The sequence below is a fragment of the Nerophis lumbriciformis genome, linkage group LG03 (assembly GCF_033978685.3).
Source record: "Nerophis lumbriciformis linkage group LG03, RoL_Nlum_v2.1, whole genome shotgun sequence".
In the NCBI taxonomy this organism is placed as follows: Eukaryota; Metazoa; Chordata; class Actinopteri; order Syngnathiformes; family Syngnathidae; genus Nerophis; species Nerophis lumbriciformis.
The window spans coordinates 50,343,523-50,358,354 of NC_084550.2; the positions used below are offsets into that span (position 1 = coordinate 50,343,523).

The 14,832-nt window shown below is 42.4% G+C and overlaps 1 protein-coding gene across 3 annotated transcripts in view; it reads left to right on the forward strand.

Moving 5' to 3' along the window:
• Positions 1–12,122, forward strand: part of syn2b (synapsin IIb) — a 261,009-nt gene extending 248,887 nt beyond the window's left edge. For 2 of the 3 annotated variants that reach the window (XM_061938613.2, XM_061938628.2), the window contains exon 13: positions 4,003–12,122. In XM_061938613.2, coding sequence (XP_061794597.2) covers positions 4,003–4,159 — 157 coding nt within the window. In that variant the 3' untranslated portion in view covers positions 4,160–12,122. The remainder of the gene's footprint in view (positions 1–4,002) is intronic. The other variant, XM_061938620.2, reaches the window with a different exon arrangement.
• Positions 12,123–14,832: the final 2,710 nt, after the last annotated feature.

Genomic DNA, 14,832 nt, shown 5'->3' on the forward strand with positions numbered 1-14,832 from the left:
TTTATTCCGATCTGCGCCACATTTTCAAGGCTTCCCCACACAAACTCAGATGGAATTTGAAATTTTAACTAAATAACTAACCATCCTACAAACATTGATTAATCTTATTCTAATAATTATTACTTTTGAAAACGCTATTCATCCATAACAATTACAAGTTCATTATATATTTTTCTTTATTTTACACTTCCCTCATATTATTTCATTCTTTTTCACCCTATTTTCCCCTCTGTTGTTTTTTGTATTGAATATTTTTTCCATATATAGATACTTAGCCAGCAGACACAAGACATTGATACAACGTTGATTATGCACACATGTTCCTTAAAACTGACTTTGAAACAATGTTGCAAAATAGTTGTATTAGTAAATTGAGACAACGTTGTTGGTTGGAAAATGACCAAATTTCAATGGTCAAATCAACGTCCAGTGGTGGGCCGTCAGGGCCAGCAAGGCCTTCAGAAATCCTGATCATAATTAAAGATATAAGTAATTTTTAATTTACTTTGCCCAAATATCTAAAAGTATTCATTTTCTCTTCATGTCATATTATGCTCTTTCCAGTGCTGTTGTTTTTAGGTTAGAGTTTGTATCCAATCAGACTTCAGCTCGCTTATGTTGCCATCCATCCATCCATCTTCTCCCGTTTATCTGAGGTCGGGTCGCGGGGGCAGCAGTCTAAGCAGGAAAGCCCAGACTTCCCTCTCCCCAGCCACTTTGTCCAGCTCCTCCCAGGGGATCCCGAGGCGTTCCCAGGCCAGCCGGGAGAGATGGTCTTCCCAACGTGTCCTGGGTCTTCCCCGTGGCCTCCTACCGGTCGGACGTGCCCAAAACACCTCCCTAGGGAGGCGTTCGGGTGGCATCCTGACCAGATGCCCGAACCACTTCATCTGGCTCCTCTCGATGTGGAGAAGCAGCGGCTTTACTTTGAGCTCCTCCTGGATGACAGAGCTTCTCACCCTATCTCTAAGGGAGAGCCCAGCCACCCGGCGGAGGAAACTAATTTCGGCCGCTTGTACCCGTGATCTTGTTCTTTCGGTCATGACCCAAAGTTCATGACCATAAGTGAGGATGGGAACGTAGATCGACCGGTAAATCGAGAGCTTTGCCTTCCGGCTCAGCTCCTTCTTCACCACAACGGATCGATACAGCGTCCGCATTACTGAAGACGCCGCACCGATCCGCCTGTCGATCTCACGATCCACTCTTCCCTCACTCGTGAACAAGACTCCGAGGTACTTGAATTCCTCCACTTGGGGCAAGATCTCCTCCCCAACCCGGAGATGCCACTCCACCCTTTTCCGGGCGAGAACCATGAACTCGGACTTGGAGGTGCTGATTATGTTGCCATCCTGTACGATATCTGCCCTGGGCCTTCAGAATCAACAATGCGGGCGTCTGTGCGCTGTGAGTGAACGGACACATACAGTTAATAGACAATTGCCATAGCCAATCAGATCACGAGTTGTTGTCAGTAAGGCCTTCTAGCTGGCCTTAAGCTGTGATTGGATACTCACTTGGGAGTCCCAAGTGAGTATCCAATCACAAGTTGCGGGAACAGGAAGTGGCACCGGAGCCATACAAGCCATAGAAAGCCACAAAAAACTAACCCGTACTCACAAAGAAGGAGATAAAAATGTTGATTAGGTGCATACTTGCCAACCTTGAGACCTCCGATTTCGGGAGGTGGGGGGTGGGGGCGTGGTCGGGGTGGGGCGGGGCGTGGTTGGGGGCGGGGTTAAGAGGGGAGGAGTATATTGACAGCTAGAATTCACCAAGTCAAGTATTTCATACATATATATATATATATATATATATATATATATATATATATATATATAGATATCTACATCCTGAAAATATGCAAACAAAACTGTGTTTAGATAATTGATACTTCAAACTTGCATAAATAAATCTTAAGGAATATAACATAACTTGGCTTCTGAGAGTTTCAAAATGTAATGAATACAATGCTAAAGTTGTTGATAAACAAGCAATTATTTTAATAATTAAATATGGTCATTTTAAATGAATTATTATGATAATTTAAAATCAATTATTTCAAATATGTTTATTTTAATGTATAATTCTATGGCTGGATGTAATAAGGAGTCACGAAAAAATACAAATAAAAACACAATTAATTTTGATGTTTTTAGCAAAATATAATAAACATTTTTTTTTAAATTAATAAATATATTTATTTTTAGGTAAGATAAACATAATACAATTTATCTATAGTCTGGATGATTTAGTTCTTGTCACCCTGTTGTCCTCCCGTCATGAAAAAAAGCTGTCCTCACTCAGGTCCGCATGGAGCTGGAGGGGGCGTGGCTTCCAGCTCCGGCTGAAAATCGGGAGATTTTCGGGAGAATATTTGTCCCGGGAGGTTTTCGGGAGAGGCGGGGAATTTCGGGAGTCTCCCGGAAAATTCGGGAGGGTTGGCAAGTATGATTAGGTGGCAGATACATATTTGTAAGGCCATTTTCAAGAAGGATATTTAAGAGAAACTAGATCTTGTGAGACGAGGTCGGTCAACCCGGCGGTGAAATGGTTTGCCCGCGACTTTCACACGAATCAACCGACTATGACCAACTACGAGTAGTACCACTGGCTTATACGGCGTCGAATGGGTGCCACGAATTGTGAGTTCAAATATTTTATTTCTTAATTTTTTCATGTTTCATTTGTTTTATACAATACTTTAAAATGTTGACAGTACCACGTAAGATATGTTTTAAATGCTGAAGCGGGTTTGTTTAATGTTAAATGCGCCGAAAAATAGACCGTTTTGTCCACTGTTGAGGATGCCCAGTAGTGTGCAAGTGTGTTTCTTTATAGTATCTCCAGCCTTGTCCATGTGGTGACATCAATTACGGTATTTTGAAAGGTTAAGTCGGACTAAGTAGGACTTCACTGAAGGCCTAGGTGAGAAACGCACGGCCCGCCACCGGCAACGTCGGAACCTGACATGGAATAATCGTCGTCAGAAAGCATGTTGTTTCAATGCATTTGTGTTGTAGAATATTGGTTGGGAAATGACCAAATTTCAATGGTCAAATCAACGTCCGAACCCGACGTTGATGAAACGTCGCCAAAAAGCATGTTGTTTCAAGGTTATGTTTGAGTTGCTTAACGTCAGGACCTAACTCAACAAGTTGTGAACGTTGTTTTAATGTCTTGTGCCTGCTGGGTAACCTCTTCCCCTCCAGCTTTTTTCAAGCTTTGCGGTGCTAACAAGAGCTATCAGATTCAAAGTTTAAAGTTAAAGTACCACTGGTAGTCACACACACACTACATGTGGTGAAATTCTCCTCTGGAATTTGACCCATCCCCTTGTTCCACCCTCTGGGAGGTGAGGGGAGCAGTGGGCAGCAGCGGTGGCCGCGCTCGGGAATCATTTTTGGTGATTTAACCCCCAATTCCAACCCTTGATGCTGAGTGCCAAGCAGGGAGGCAATGGGTCCCATTTTTGTAGTCTTTGGTATCCCTCAAAAATGTAAGAATCTGCTCTTGTGTCGAGTTCTACTTCAAAAAAGCTTATTTATTTCTATTTTTCACCCATGCAACAACACCCCCTCAAGATTTCACAGAAGTTCCCTAATTAAGTAGTTTGTTGTTCTTGTTGTTTTTCTTTCCTTTTTTAAAAAAAGGCATTTGCTATTGATTAACAGATGCGTTGACAGAAGTCACCATCCTGTCGATTAGCGTGTATACCTATGCTGCCATCTGCTGCCTGGCTGTAGTAGGTAGTTGTCGTTGCTTTTCGCGTCACATTAACTGCTACCACCAGAGGGCGCTGAAGTTGCCAGGTGTGCTGGTCCAAACATCCAAATTCCGCAGTGAAAATAGCTTTTTTCAATGTGTCAATGATTCCCTGATGTCCGTCATCCTTCCTCATCTTATTAACACTCCCGCCTATTATCTTCCTTCCCGCGTCCTATCCTCCCTTCCCTCATCGCTCCCTCCCTCCCTCCTGTTCTCTCTCCTCTGCCATCCCAGTAAGTCCCAGTCACTGACCAATGCCTTCAACGCCTTCAGCGACTCTTCCTTCTTCCGCGGAGTCTCCACCTCCGGCGCCGGCGACGGCCAAGAGGAGGCCAAGGCCGAGACCATTCGCAACCTCCGAAAGTCCTTCGCCAGCCTTTTCTCTGACTAGAACCCCCTCGCCCGGCCCCTATAACACGTATAGCTTCTGGCTCCTCATCACCCCTTTCTCTTTCTATGTTGACCAACCATGATTGACATTTCAATGTGAAGCAGTCTGAGATGTGCGTGTTAAACTTAAACGTTCTCTGGTCCCTCTTCTCCTTCTTCATGCCAGCTTCTGGGTAGGATGTTCCGTGCATGCAGCTGTACCAGGATAGGTGGAATGAGAGAGTTATGTCGCTGATAAACACTTAAATAGAATATAATGATAGCATAGGATACACAAGAGAGTATATTTATTTTCCCACTGAACACTTAATTGTTGAAACCATATTTAAAAAAAAAAAAAAAGAAGCATACAGTGGAACCTCCAAGGTGGAACACCCTAAAATTGGTACAATTTGATGAAAAATATGCAAAAGAAGTGATGCTAACCGTAAAACATGAAATGGAACTTGGATGAGCGTAGGAACTGGGAACCGGGTAGGAAAGTCCATCCATCCATCCATCCATCTTCTTCCGCTTATCCGAGGTCGGGTTGCGGGGGCAGCAGCCTAAGCAGGAAAGCCCAGACTTCCCTCTCCCCAGCCATTTCGTCCAGCTCCTCCCGGGGAATCCCGAGGCGTTCCCAGGCCAGCCGGGAGACATAGTCTTCCCAACGTGTCCTGGGTCTTCCCCGTGGCCTCCTACCGATCGGACGTGCCCGAAAAACCTCCCTAGGGAGGCGTTCGGGTGGCATCCTGACCAGATGCCCGAACCACCTCATCTGGCTCCTCTCCATGTGGAGGAGCAGCGGCTTTACTTTGAGCTTCTCACCCTATCTCTAAGGGAGAGCCCCGCCACCCGGCGGAGGAAGCTCATTTCGGCCGCTCGTACCCGTGATCTTGTCCTTTCGGTCATGATCCAAAGCTCATGAGCATAGGTGAGGATGGGAACGCAGATCGACCGGTAAATCGAGAGCTTTGCCTTCCGGCTCAGCTCCTTCTTCACCACAACGGATCGATACAGCGTCCGCATTACTGAAGACGCCGCACCGATCCGCCTGTCGATCTCACGATCCACTCGTGAACAAGACTCCGAGGTACTTGAACTCCTCCACTTGGGGCAAGATCTCCTCCCCTGAGATGTGCGTAGGAAAGTTTCTGTATTAATTAAAGACAAATTGGATTCACTATTTCCAAGTTGATAAAAACGACCACAAAGCTCAAGATAGTAATGCAGTGCCAGCAGTAGCCATAAATCACCACCGGGTGTCAGTATCACTCTGCAATCATCTCAATTGTCAATCATTTTTAAAGCATGCATGATTTTACTTCATTGGAGTTTCCACTGTACCAAATACTACAGACAGAATGTACATAGAGTATATATGCAGTGAGCGTTATTTAATAAAGAAACTATGGAAATAAGCCAAAATCAGTGACATAACTCTTAAAAATCATGAAGTGTCTGGATTTCTACGCATTTTAACCAATAGTGATATATTTGATGGTTTCCCTCGTAATGCAGTATTTTCGCAGTTTTTCGGTCCCTACGTGAACTTGTCAAATGTGTATACCTGTGTAAAATCCAGATGTGGTGTCTCTCCGGTCTCAACGTTCACTGTCCCAAAGTGCGAGGGAGTGTGTGTGTGTGTGCGTGTGTGTGTGTGTTTGTTTACGTTGTTTGCATGGCTCCTCCGTGTGGCTCCCCCGTGAATCTTCGGAGCTGTAGGAGCTTCTTCTAACAGTGTTGACGTTAGCCTTTCGTTGCCTATCTCTCTCTCTAGATGTTGTAGCCTTATCGTGTTTCACAGCTTGGTGGTTTAGCTGTGCAGACCTGACTCCTCTTGAAATTCATTCATCTGCCGCTGAAAGCGCGCAAAGTCTTTCACGGGGCAGTTACCAGTGCTCCCAGTCGAGTCAATTTTCAAGAGGAATAGACACATGTCTGTTGCCGTGACTGCCGGTTTTCTTGTTTCACCCGTGTGTAGGTCTTTTCTACGGTATTTGTCATTTGTTGAGTATGCTCACGTAAACAAGACATTGAGACAGTAGTGCAATAACACCTTTGACGTGACTGTTGCGTGCCGTCACCCTAGTATCCATTGAAATATGATTGTTTATATGTTCAACATTCCTTTAACTGGGAGCCTTTTTCCAGGTTTTAGCAGTAAGAAGCACACTTTTGGTCTGCTGGTCGTTGAGTTCACACCAGACCAAAACATACTAGAACTGGATTAAAACGGTCCACAGCGTGAAAGCACCCTTTAAAGGGGAACATTATCACCAGACCTATATAAGCGTCAATATATACCTTGATGTTGCAGAAAAAAGACCATCCATCCATCCATCCATTTTCTACCGCTTATTCCCTTTTGGGGTCGCGGGGGGCGCTGGAGCCTATCTCAGCTACAATCGGGCGGAAGGCGGTGTACACCCTGGACAAGTCGCCACCTCATCGCAGGGCCAACACAGATAGACAGACAACATTCACACTCACACACTAGGGCATATTTTTTTAACCGATTTCCGAACTCTAAATGGGTGAATTTTGGCGAATTAAACGCCTTTCTATTATTCGCTCTCGGAGCGATGACGTCGCCATTTTCTCACTTTCGTCGGTGTGTTGTCGGAGGGTGTAACAACACGAACAGGGACGGATTCAAGTTGCACCAGTGGCCCAAAGATGCGAAAGTGGCAAGAAATTGGACGAAATTTGTTCAAAATACGAGGGTGTGGGGAAAGCCGACGAAATGGTCAGTCGTTTGTTCCGCACACTTTACCGACGAAAGCTATGCTACGACAGAGATGGCAAGAATGTGTGGATATCCTGCGACACTCAAAGCAGATGCTGACATCATGGGGCGGCGTGGCGCAGTGGAAGAGTGGCCGTGCGCGACCCGAGGGTCCCTGGTTCAATCCCCACCTAGTACCAACCTCGTCATGTCCGTTGTGTCCTGAGCAAGACACTTCACCCTTGGTCCTGATGGGTGCTGGTTAGCGCCTTGCATGGCAGCTCCCTCCATCAGTGTGTGAATGTGTGTGTGAATGGGTAAATGTGGAAGTAGTGTCAAAGCGCTTTGAGTACCTTGAAGGTAGAAAAGCGCTATACAAGTACAACCCATTTATCATTTATCATTTATCAACTCCAAAACTGGACAGATCAGCTTTCAGGAAAAGAGACCGGATGAAGGTATGTCTACAGAATATATTAATTGATGAAAACTTTATTCAATTCTCGCGGTTTTACGTAAATTATTATACATAAACTGTGTTTACCAGTAATTTAGCTTAAAAACATTTATTTTTTTCAATCATTCGAGTAGATTCGGGTAGTCTTGTGTAATGCAGTATTTTGTGTCTATTTAGGTATGGTTAACCTGAGTGCTGAAATCGTGGAAAAATATATGTTCTTAGCGCGCCTGAAATGGGCTGTCTGCACTCTCAAAGTGCATGTTGTTGCCAAATGTATTTCATATGCTGTAAACCTAGTTCATAGTTGTTAGTTTCCTTTAATGCCAAACAAACACATACCAATCGTTGGTTAGAAGGCGATCGCCGAATTCGTCCTCGCTTTCTCCCGTGTCGCTGGCTGTCGTGTCGTTTTCGTCGGTTTCGCTTGCATACGGTTCAAACCGATATGGCTCAATAGCTTCAGTTTCTTCTTCAATTTCGTTTTCGCTACCTGCCTCCACACTACAACCATCCGTTTCAATACATGCGTAATCTGTTGAATCGCTTAAGCCGCTGAAATCCGAGTCTGAATCCAAGCTAATGTCCCTATGTCTTGCTGTTCTATCCGCCATGTTTGTTTGTATTGGCATCACTATGTGACGTCACAGGAAAATGGACGGGTGTATATAACGATGGTTAAAATCAGGCACTTTGAAGCTTTTTTAGGGATATTGCGTGATGGATAAAAAATTTTAAAAAACTTCGAAAAATAAAATAAGCCACTGGGAACTGATTTTTAATGATTTTAACCCTTCTGAAATTGTGATAATGTTCCCCTTTAACAGAGTCTTTGTGTTCTCCTTTGGTCAGGTGTAACTGTGTTTACACCGGACCAAATGGCGCTAGAACTGGAATTAAACAGACAGTTTACAAACAGTGTGTAAGCAACTTATCCTAGGTGTGGTAAAGTGTCACTGTTCACAACAGATCAAATTGAATTTGAACTGGTTTTAAACAAATACACCCTTTAACAGTGGAAAAGTTTAGAACACTAAGCATCCTGTTTTTGTTTGGTCTTTAAGTGTCACTATGTTCACACCAGACCAAATCAAACTAGAATTGGACTTAAACAGACTAAAATGTGCCAGTGTGAAAGCAACTTATCCTAGGCTTGGTAAAGTGTCACTTTTCATAACAGACCGAACAGTTTCGAATTAAAAAACAAAACATCTGGGTGTGTTCCGTTGGTCAAGTGTCAGTGTGTTTACAGCAGACCAAAGGGCGCTAGAACTGGATTTAAACAGACCAAAATGTGCGAGTGTGAAAGCACCATTTAAGAGTTGAATAGTTCAGACTAAAACGTGTGTTCACACAAGACCAAATCAAACTAGAATTGGACTAAAACAGGCTAAATTATGCCAGTGTGAAAGCAACTTATCCTAGGTGTGGTAAAGTGTCACTGTTCACAACAGATCAAATTGAATTCAAACTGGATTTAAACAAATACACCTTTTAACAGTGGAAAAGTTTAAAACAGAAAGCATCCTGTTTTCCTTTGGTCTTTAAGTGTCACTGTGTTCACACCAGACCAAAACAAACTAGAATTGGACTAAAACTGACTAAAGTGTGCCAATGTGAAAGCACCCTTTACAAGTTGTTTTCCTTTGGTCAAGTGTCACTGTTCATAACAGACCAAATTGAATTAGAACTGGATTAAAATGGACCAAAAGGTGCCAGTGCGAAAAAGCACCCTTTCAAGATTGGAATAGTTTTGAGTAGAAAGCAGCTTTAGTGGTTTCCTTTGGCCAAGTGTCACTGAGTTTACACCAGACCAAATGGGACTAGAACTCGATTAAAACACTCCCAGTGGTGCTAGAGTGAATGGACCATTTTAGATTCCAGCAGTTTTGAATAAAAAAAAACATGTGGGTGTGTTCCGTTGGTCAAGTGTCACTGTGTTTACAGCAGACCAAATGGCACTCGAACTGGATTTAAACAGACCAAAATGTGCGAGTGTGAAAGCACCCCTAAAAAGTTGAATAGTTCAGACTAAAAAGTGTGTTCACAAAAGACCAAAACAGACTATAATTTGACTAAAACGGACTAAATTATGCCAGTGTAGTCAAGTGTCACCATTCATAACAGACCAAATTGAACTAGAACTGGAATAAAACTGACCAAAAAGTGCCAGTGTGAAAAAGCACCCTTTTAGGACTGGAATAGGTTTTAATAGAAAGCTGTCTACGCGTTTTTCTTTGGCTAGGTGTCATTGTGTTTACACCAGGCCAAATGGAACTAGAACTGGATTAAAACACAACAAATGGTGTTAGAGTGAATGCACCCTTTAAGATTTCAACAGTCTTAAATTTAAGAAAAATGTCTGGGCATGTTCCTTTGGTTAGGTTTACTGTGTTTACACCAGTCCAAATGGAGCCAGAACTGGATTTAAACGGTTGCCAGGGCGAATGCACCCTTTAAGAGGGAAATAGTTCAGAATAGAAAGCATCCTGGGTGTTATCCTTTGGTCAAGTGTCATTGTGTTCACACCAGACCAAAACAATCTGGAACTGGATTTAAACAGCCAATGTGACAGCACCCTTTACTAGTTGTTTTCCTTTGGTCAAGTGTCACTGTTCATAAAAGACCAAATGGATTTGGAACTGGATTCGAATAAACCAAAGTGTGGAAGCACCCTTTATGATTGGCGTAGTTTAAAATACAAAGCATCCTGGGTGTTTTCCTTTGGTCTAGAGCCACTGTTTACACCAGAACAAATGGATCTCGAACTGGATTAAAACAGACCAAAAAGGTGCCTGTGTGAAAAAGCACCCTTTAAGGGTGAAATAGTCCAGAATAGAGAGCATCCTGTCTGTTATCCTTTGGTCAAGTGTCATTGTGTTCACACCAGACCAAAACACTCGAGTACTGGATTAAAACAGCCAATGTGACAGCACCTTTTACTAGTTATTTTCCTTTGGTCAGGTGTCACTGTTCATAAGAGACCAAATGGATTTGGAACTGGATTCGAACTAACCAAAGTGTGGAAGCACCCTTTAAGATTGGCGTAGTTTAAAATTCAAATGATCCTGGGTGTTTTCCTTTGCCCAAGGGCCACTGTTTACACCAGAACAAATAGATCTAGGAAGTGGATTAAAACAGGTGTCTGTGTGAAAAAGCACCCTTAAAGGGTGAAATAGTTCTCAGTATCTGTGTTTTCGTATGGCTAGGTGTTATCGCATCTATACCTGACCAAAACAAACTAGAACTACATTAAAACAAAAATAGTTTTCAATAAAAAATAGCATGGGTGATTTTATCTTGGTCCAGTGTTAATGTGTTCACACCAGACCAAAACACTCTGGAACTGGATTAAAACAGCCAGTGTGAAAGCACCCTTTACTAGTTTTCCTTTGGTCAAGTGTCACTGTTCATAACAGACCAAATGGATTTGGACCTGGATTCAAGCAGATCATAAGGTGCCAGTGTGGAAGCACCCTTTAAGATTGGCATACCGGTAGTTTGAAATACAAAGCACTCTGGGAGTTGTCCTTTGGCCAAGGGCCATTGTTTACACCAGAACAAATGGATCTAGAACTGGATTAAAACAGACCAAAAAGGTGCCTGTGTGAAAAAGCACCCTTTAAGTGTGAAATAGTCCAGAATAGAGAGCATCGTGGGTGTTATCCTTTGGTCAAGTGTCATTGTGCTCACACCAGACCAAAACACCCTAGAACTGGATTAAAACAGCCAATGTGACAGCACCCTTTACTAGTGGTTTTCCTTTGGTCAAGTGTCACTGTTCATAAGAGACCAAATGGATTTGGAACTGGATTCGAACAAACCAAAGTGTGGAAGCACCTTTTAAGATTGGCGTAGTTTAAAATTCAAAGCATCTTGGGTGTTTTCCTTTGGCCAAGGGCCACTGTTTACACTGGACCAAATAGATCGAGAACTGGATTAAAACAGACCTGTTTGAAAAAGCACCATTTAAGGGTGAAATAGTTCTTAGTATAAGACAGCCTCGGTGTTTTCGTATGGCCAGGTGTTACCGCATTTATACCCGACCAAAACAAACTCAAACTAGATTAAAACAAACCCTTTAGAAATAGAATAGTTTTCAATAAAAGATAGCATGGCTGATTTATGTTGATTCGGTGTCAATGCGTTCACACCAGACCAAAGCATACTGGAACTAGATCATAAGAGAAGGAGTGCGTTCACACTAGCATATTTTGAGAGTGGCATAGTTTCGAATGAAAGACGGCCTGGAAAGCATCCCGATCCGAGCTTTTATCCCTCGTCATGTTGCCAATAAGTAACCTTATTGTTTGTATGAATGTTTATCTGTATGGGTGGATGTACTGTATGTACAGACGGGTGACAAAAAAGGAAAAAAAACAGCCAAGAAAAGGAATAAATGAGGATTATATGTCGGGTAGTTATTGATGAAAACAATCACCCTGTAATTGTCATTTCTTGTCACCACCATCATTAAGATGCTAAAAAACTGCCCTTAGAAATTACTTCCAAGCTTGCCCCTGTCGCCTTATTGACACTTTGATCATGTTGGTTTTAACTTTCACTTGTCACCCATCTGTATGTGCCATCTCAGGATAAATTGATTTATTTATTTTTTTGGAGGTTGCATATTTTGGGTATACTAGTACAGGTTTTTGTTGTTGTTGTTGTTTTGTAGGGTGTTTATATTTGTAACGCAATAGCGCTTTGCATGATTTGGTGACTGATGATGCTTTATTTTAATGTACAGAGTAAAAGTTCATAATAAAGATGTGGCTCCATCATTCCAAGTCAAACTCATGCAGATTTGTGTTTTTTTTTTTTTTATTAAACCACAAATGTAATCTTAGCACCCTTAACACATATGCGTTGTATTCATATGAACATGTTACATATGAACATGAACAGTCGCTATAACATGGACCCAATGCTGATAGTACAAGTCCCAGGATGCCCCTGGCAATAAACTTAACCGTTAAGGCTAATTTAGCTCTTTTAAATACAGTTTTAGTTTTACAAAGTACTGTCGTGCATTTAATTATGCAGTGCAATCCCGGAAGTATTTGTTTACGAAATTGTATGCGGGTTTGGCGAAACACTCGGTGATAGACTAGACTTTATTCAAAAATATGTACTATTAATCTTAAAATTGGGCTTCACGGTGGAAGAGGGGTTAGTGCATCTGCCTCACAATACGAAGGTCCTGAGTAGTCTTGGGTTCAATCCCGGGCTCGGGATCTTTCTGTGTGGAGTTTGCATGTCCTCCCCGTGACTGCGTGGGTTCCCTCCGGGTACTCCGGCTTCCTCCCACTTCCAAAGACATGCACCTGGGGATAAGTTGATTGGCAACACTAAAATTGGCCCTAGTGTGTGGATGTGAGTGTGAATGTTGTCTGTCTATCTGTGTTGGCCCTGCGATGAGGTGGCGACTTGTCCAGGGTGTACCCCGCCTTCCGCCCGATTGTAGCTGAGATAGGCTCCAGCGCCCCCCGCGACCCCAAAGGGAATAAGCGGTAGAAAATGGATGGATGGATGGATGGAAACTTAAAATTGTTTTAATGGATATACCGATTCCAAAATGGTGATGATTAACATTTAGAGCCTTGAATATTGACAACATTGACTTGCGGTGTTGCACTTGCACTAATAAGACAGCAGAGGGCACTATACTCATGTATAAATAAGACACAATAAACATAAATGTATTGATAAGTGAATATATTACTTTCATACCTTGACTACAATAGTTTCCAATATGGATATTATATATTTTATTTTTGTTTCGGGTTATTTTATGGGGAAAATCTAGCTAATTACCCCTAACACATATGTAGCGTATTCATATGAACATGTTACATATGAACATGAACAGTGGCTATAACATGTACCCAATGCTGATACTACTACAAGTCCCAGGATGCCATGTATAAGGTGAGCTGTTCTCACGTCTTCTGGCATTAAACTTAATCTTAAAGCTAATTTAGCTCTTTTAAATACGGTTTTAGTTTTTTAAAGTACTGTTGTGCATGTACCGTAATTATGCAGCGCAATCCCAGAAGTAGGCTACCTACCTACGGAAGGGTATGCGGGTCAAAACAGTGTTTGTAATAGACTAGACTTTATTCTAAAATATATACGATTAAACGTTTTTTTTAAGGCGTAAATATTATTTTAATGGATATACCGATTCCAAAATGGTGATGATTAACTTTTAGAGCACGGGTGTCAAACTCTGGCCCGCGGGCCAAATTTGGCCCGCCGTGTAATTTCATTTGGCCCTTGAGGCAATCTCAAATTAACATTAGAGCTGGCCCGCCGGTATTAAAACACTGCATTCACCGCTAATACTCATTCTTGCCAACCCTCCCGATTTTCAGTGCCCCTCTCGAAAGTCTCCCGGGGCAACCATTCTCCCGAATTTCTCCAGATTTCCACCTGGACAACAATATTGGGGGCGTGCCTTAAAGGCACTGCCTTTAGCGTCCTCTCCAACCTGTCGTCACGTCTGCTTTTCCTCCATACAAACAGCGTGCCGGCCCCTGTCACATGGTATATGCGGCTTCTACACACACATAAGTGAATGCAAGGCATACAGGTCACACTGGGGGTGGCCGCATAAACAAGTTTAACACTGTTACAAATATGCGCCACACTGTGAACCCACACCAAACAAGAATGACAAACACATTTCGGGAGAACACCCGCACAGTAACACAACATAAACACAACAGAACAAATACCCAGAACCCCTTGCAGCACTAACTCTTCCGGGGCGCTACAATATACACCCCCCGTTACCACCAAACCCCGCCCACCTGAGCCTCGACATTAATAAACTAGCATCCAGAAAAGATGACAGGTATCTGGCTTGGGCACGTCAGATTAGATCAGTGTGTTGCAAACTGAGCAGTTTAAAGTCCTGAATGGTTGGTTTATTCATTGTTATTCTATTTTCTAATTTATTAGCCTGTGGAAAAAGTTGAAGTGAAGTGAATTATATTTATATAGCGCTTTTCTCTAGTAACTCAAAGCGCTTTACATAGTGAAAACCCAATATCTACATTACATTTAAACCAGTGTGGGTGGCACTGGGAGCAGGTGGGTAAAGTGTCTTGCCCAAGGACACAACAGCAGTGACAAGGATGGCAGAAGCGGGGATCGAACCTGCAACCCTCAGGTTGATGGCACGGCCACTCTACCAACCGAGCTATACCGCCCAAAAAGTTAATGTTGATATTTACCTCAGAAGGCTGCAAATAGAAAAGAGGCATTCCATTTTTTATTTACATTTTATTTAATATACCATTGATGTTTTTTCACAGTTGATTTTGCACTATTAAGTTATATAATAGAATAGAATAGAAAGTACTTTATTCAGTGTTAAAGCAAATCAATGTAGCAAACTGAGCGATAATTGACGTTTTATTCATGCACTTTCTCTTGCTACTTCAAGGCTTGAATGTTTGATTCATTTATTATTGTTATTTTATTTTCAAATGTATTATTAGCC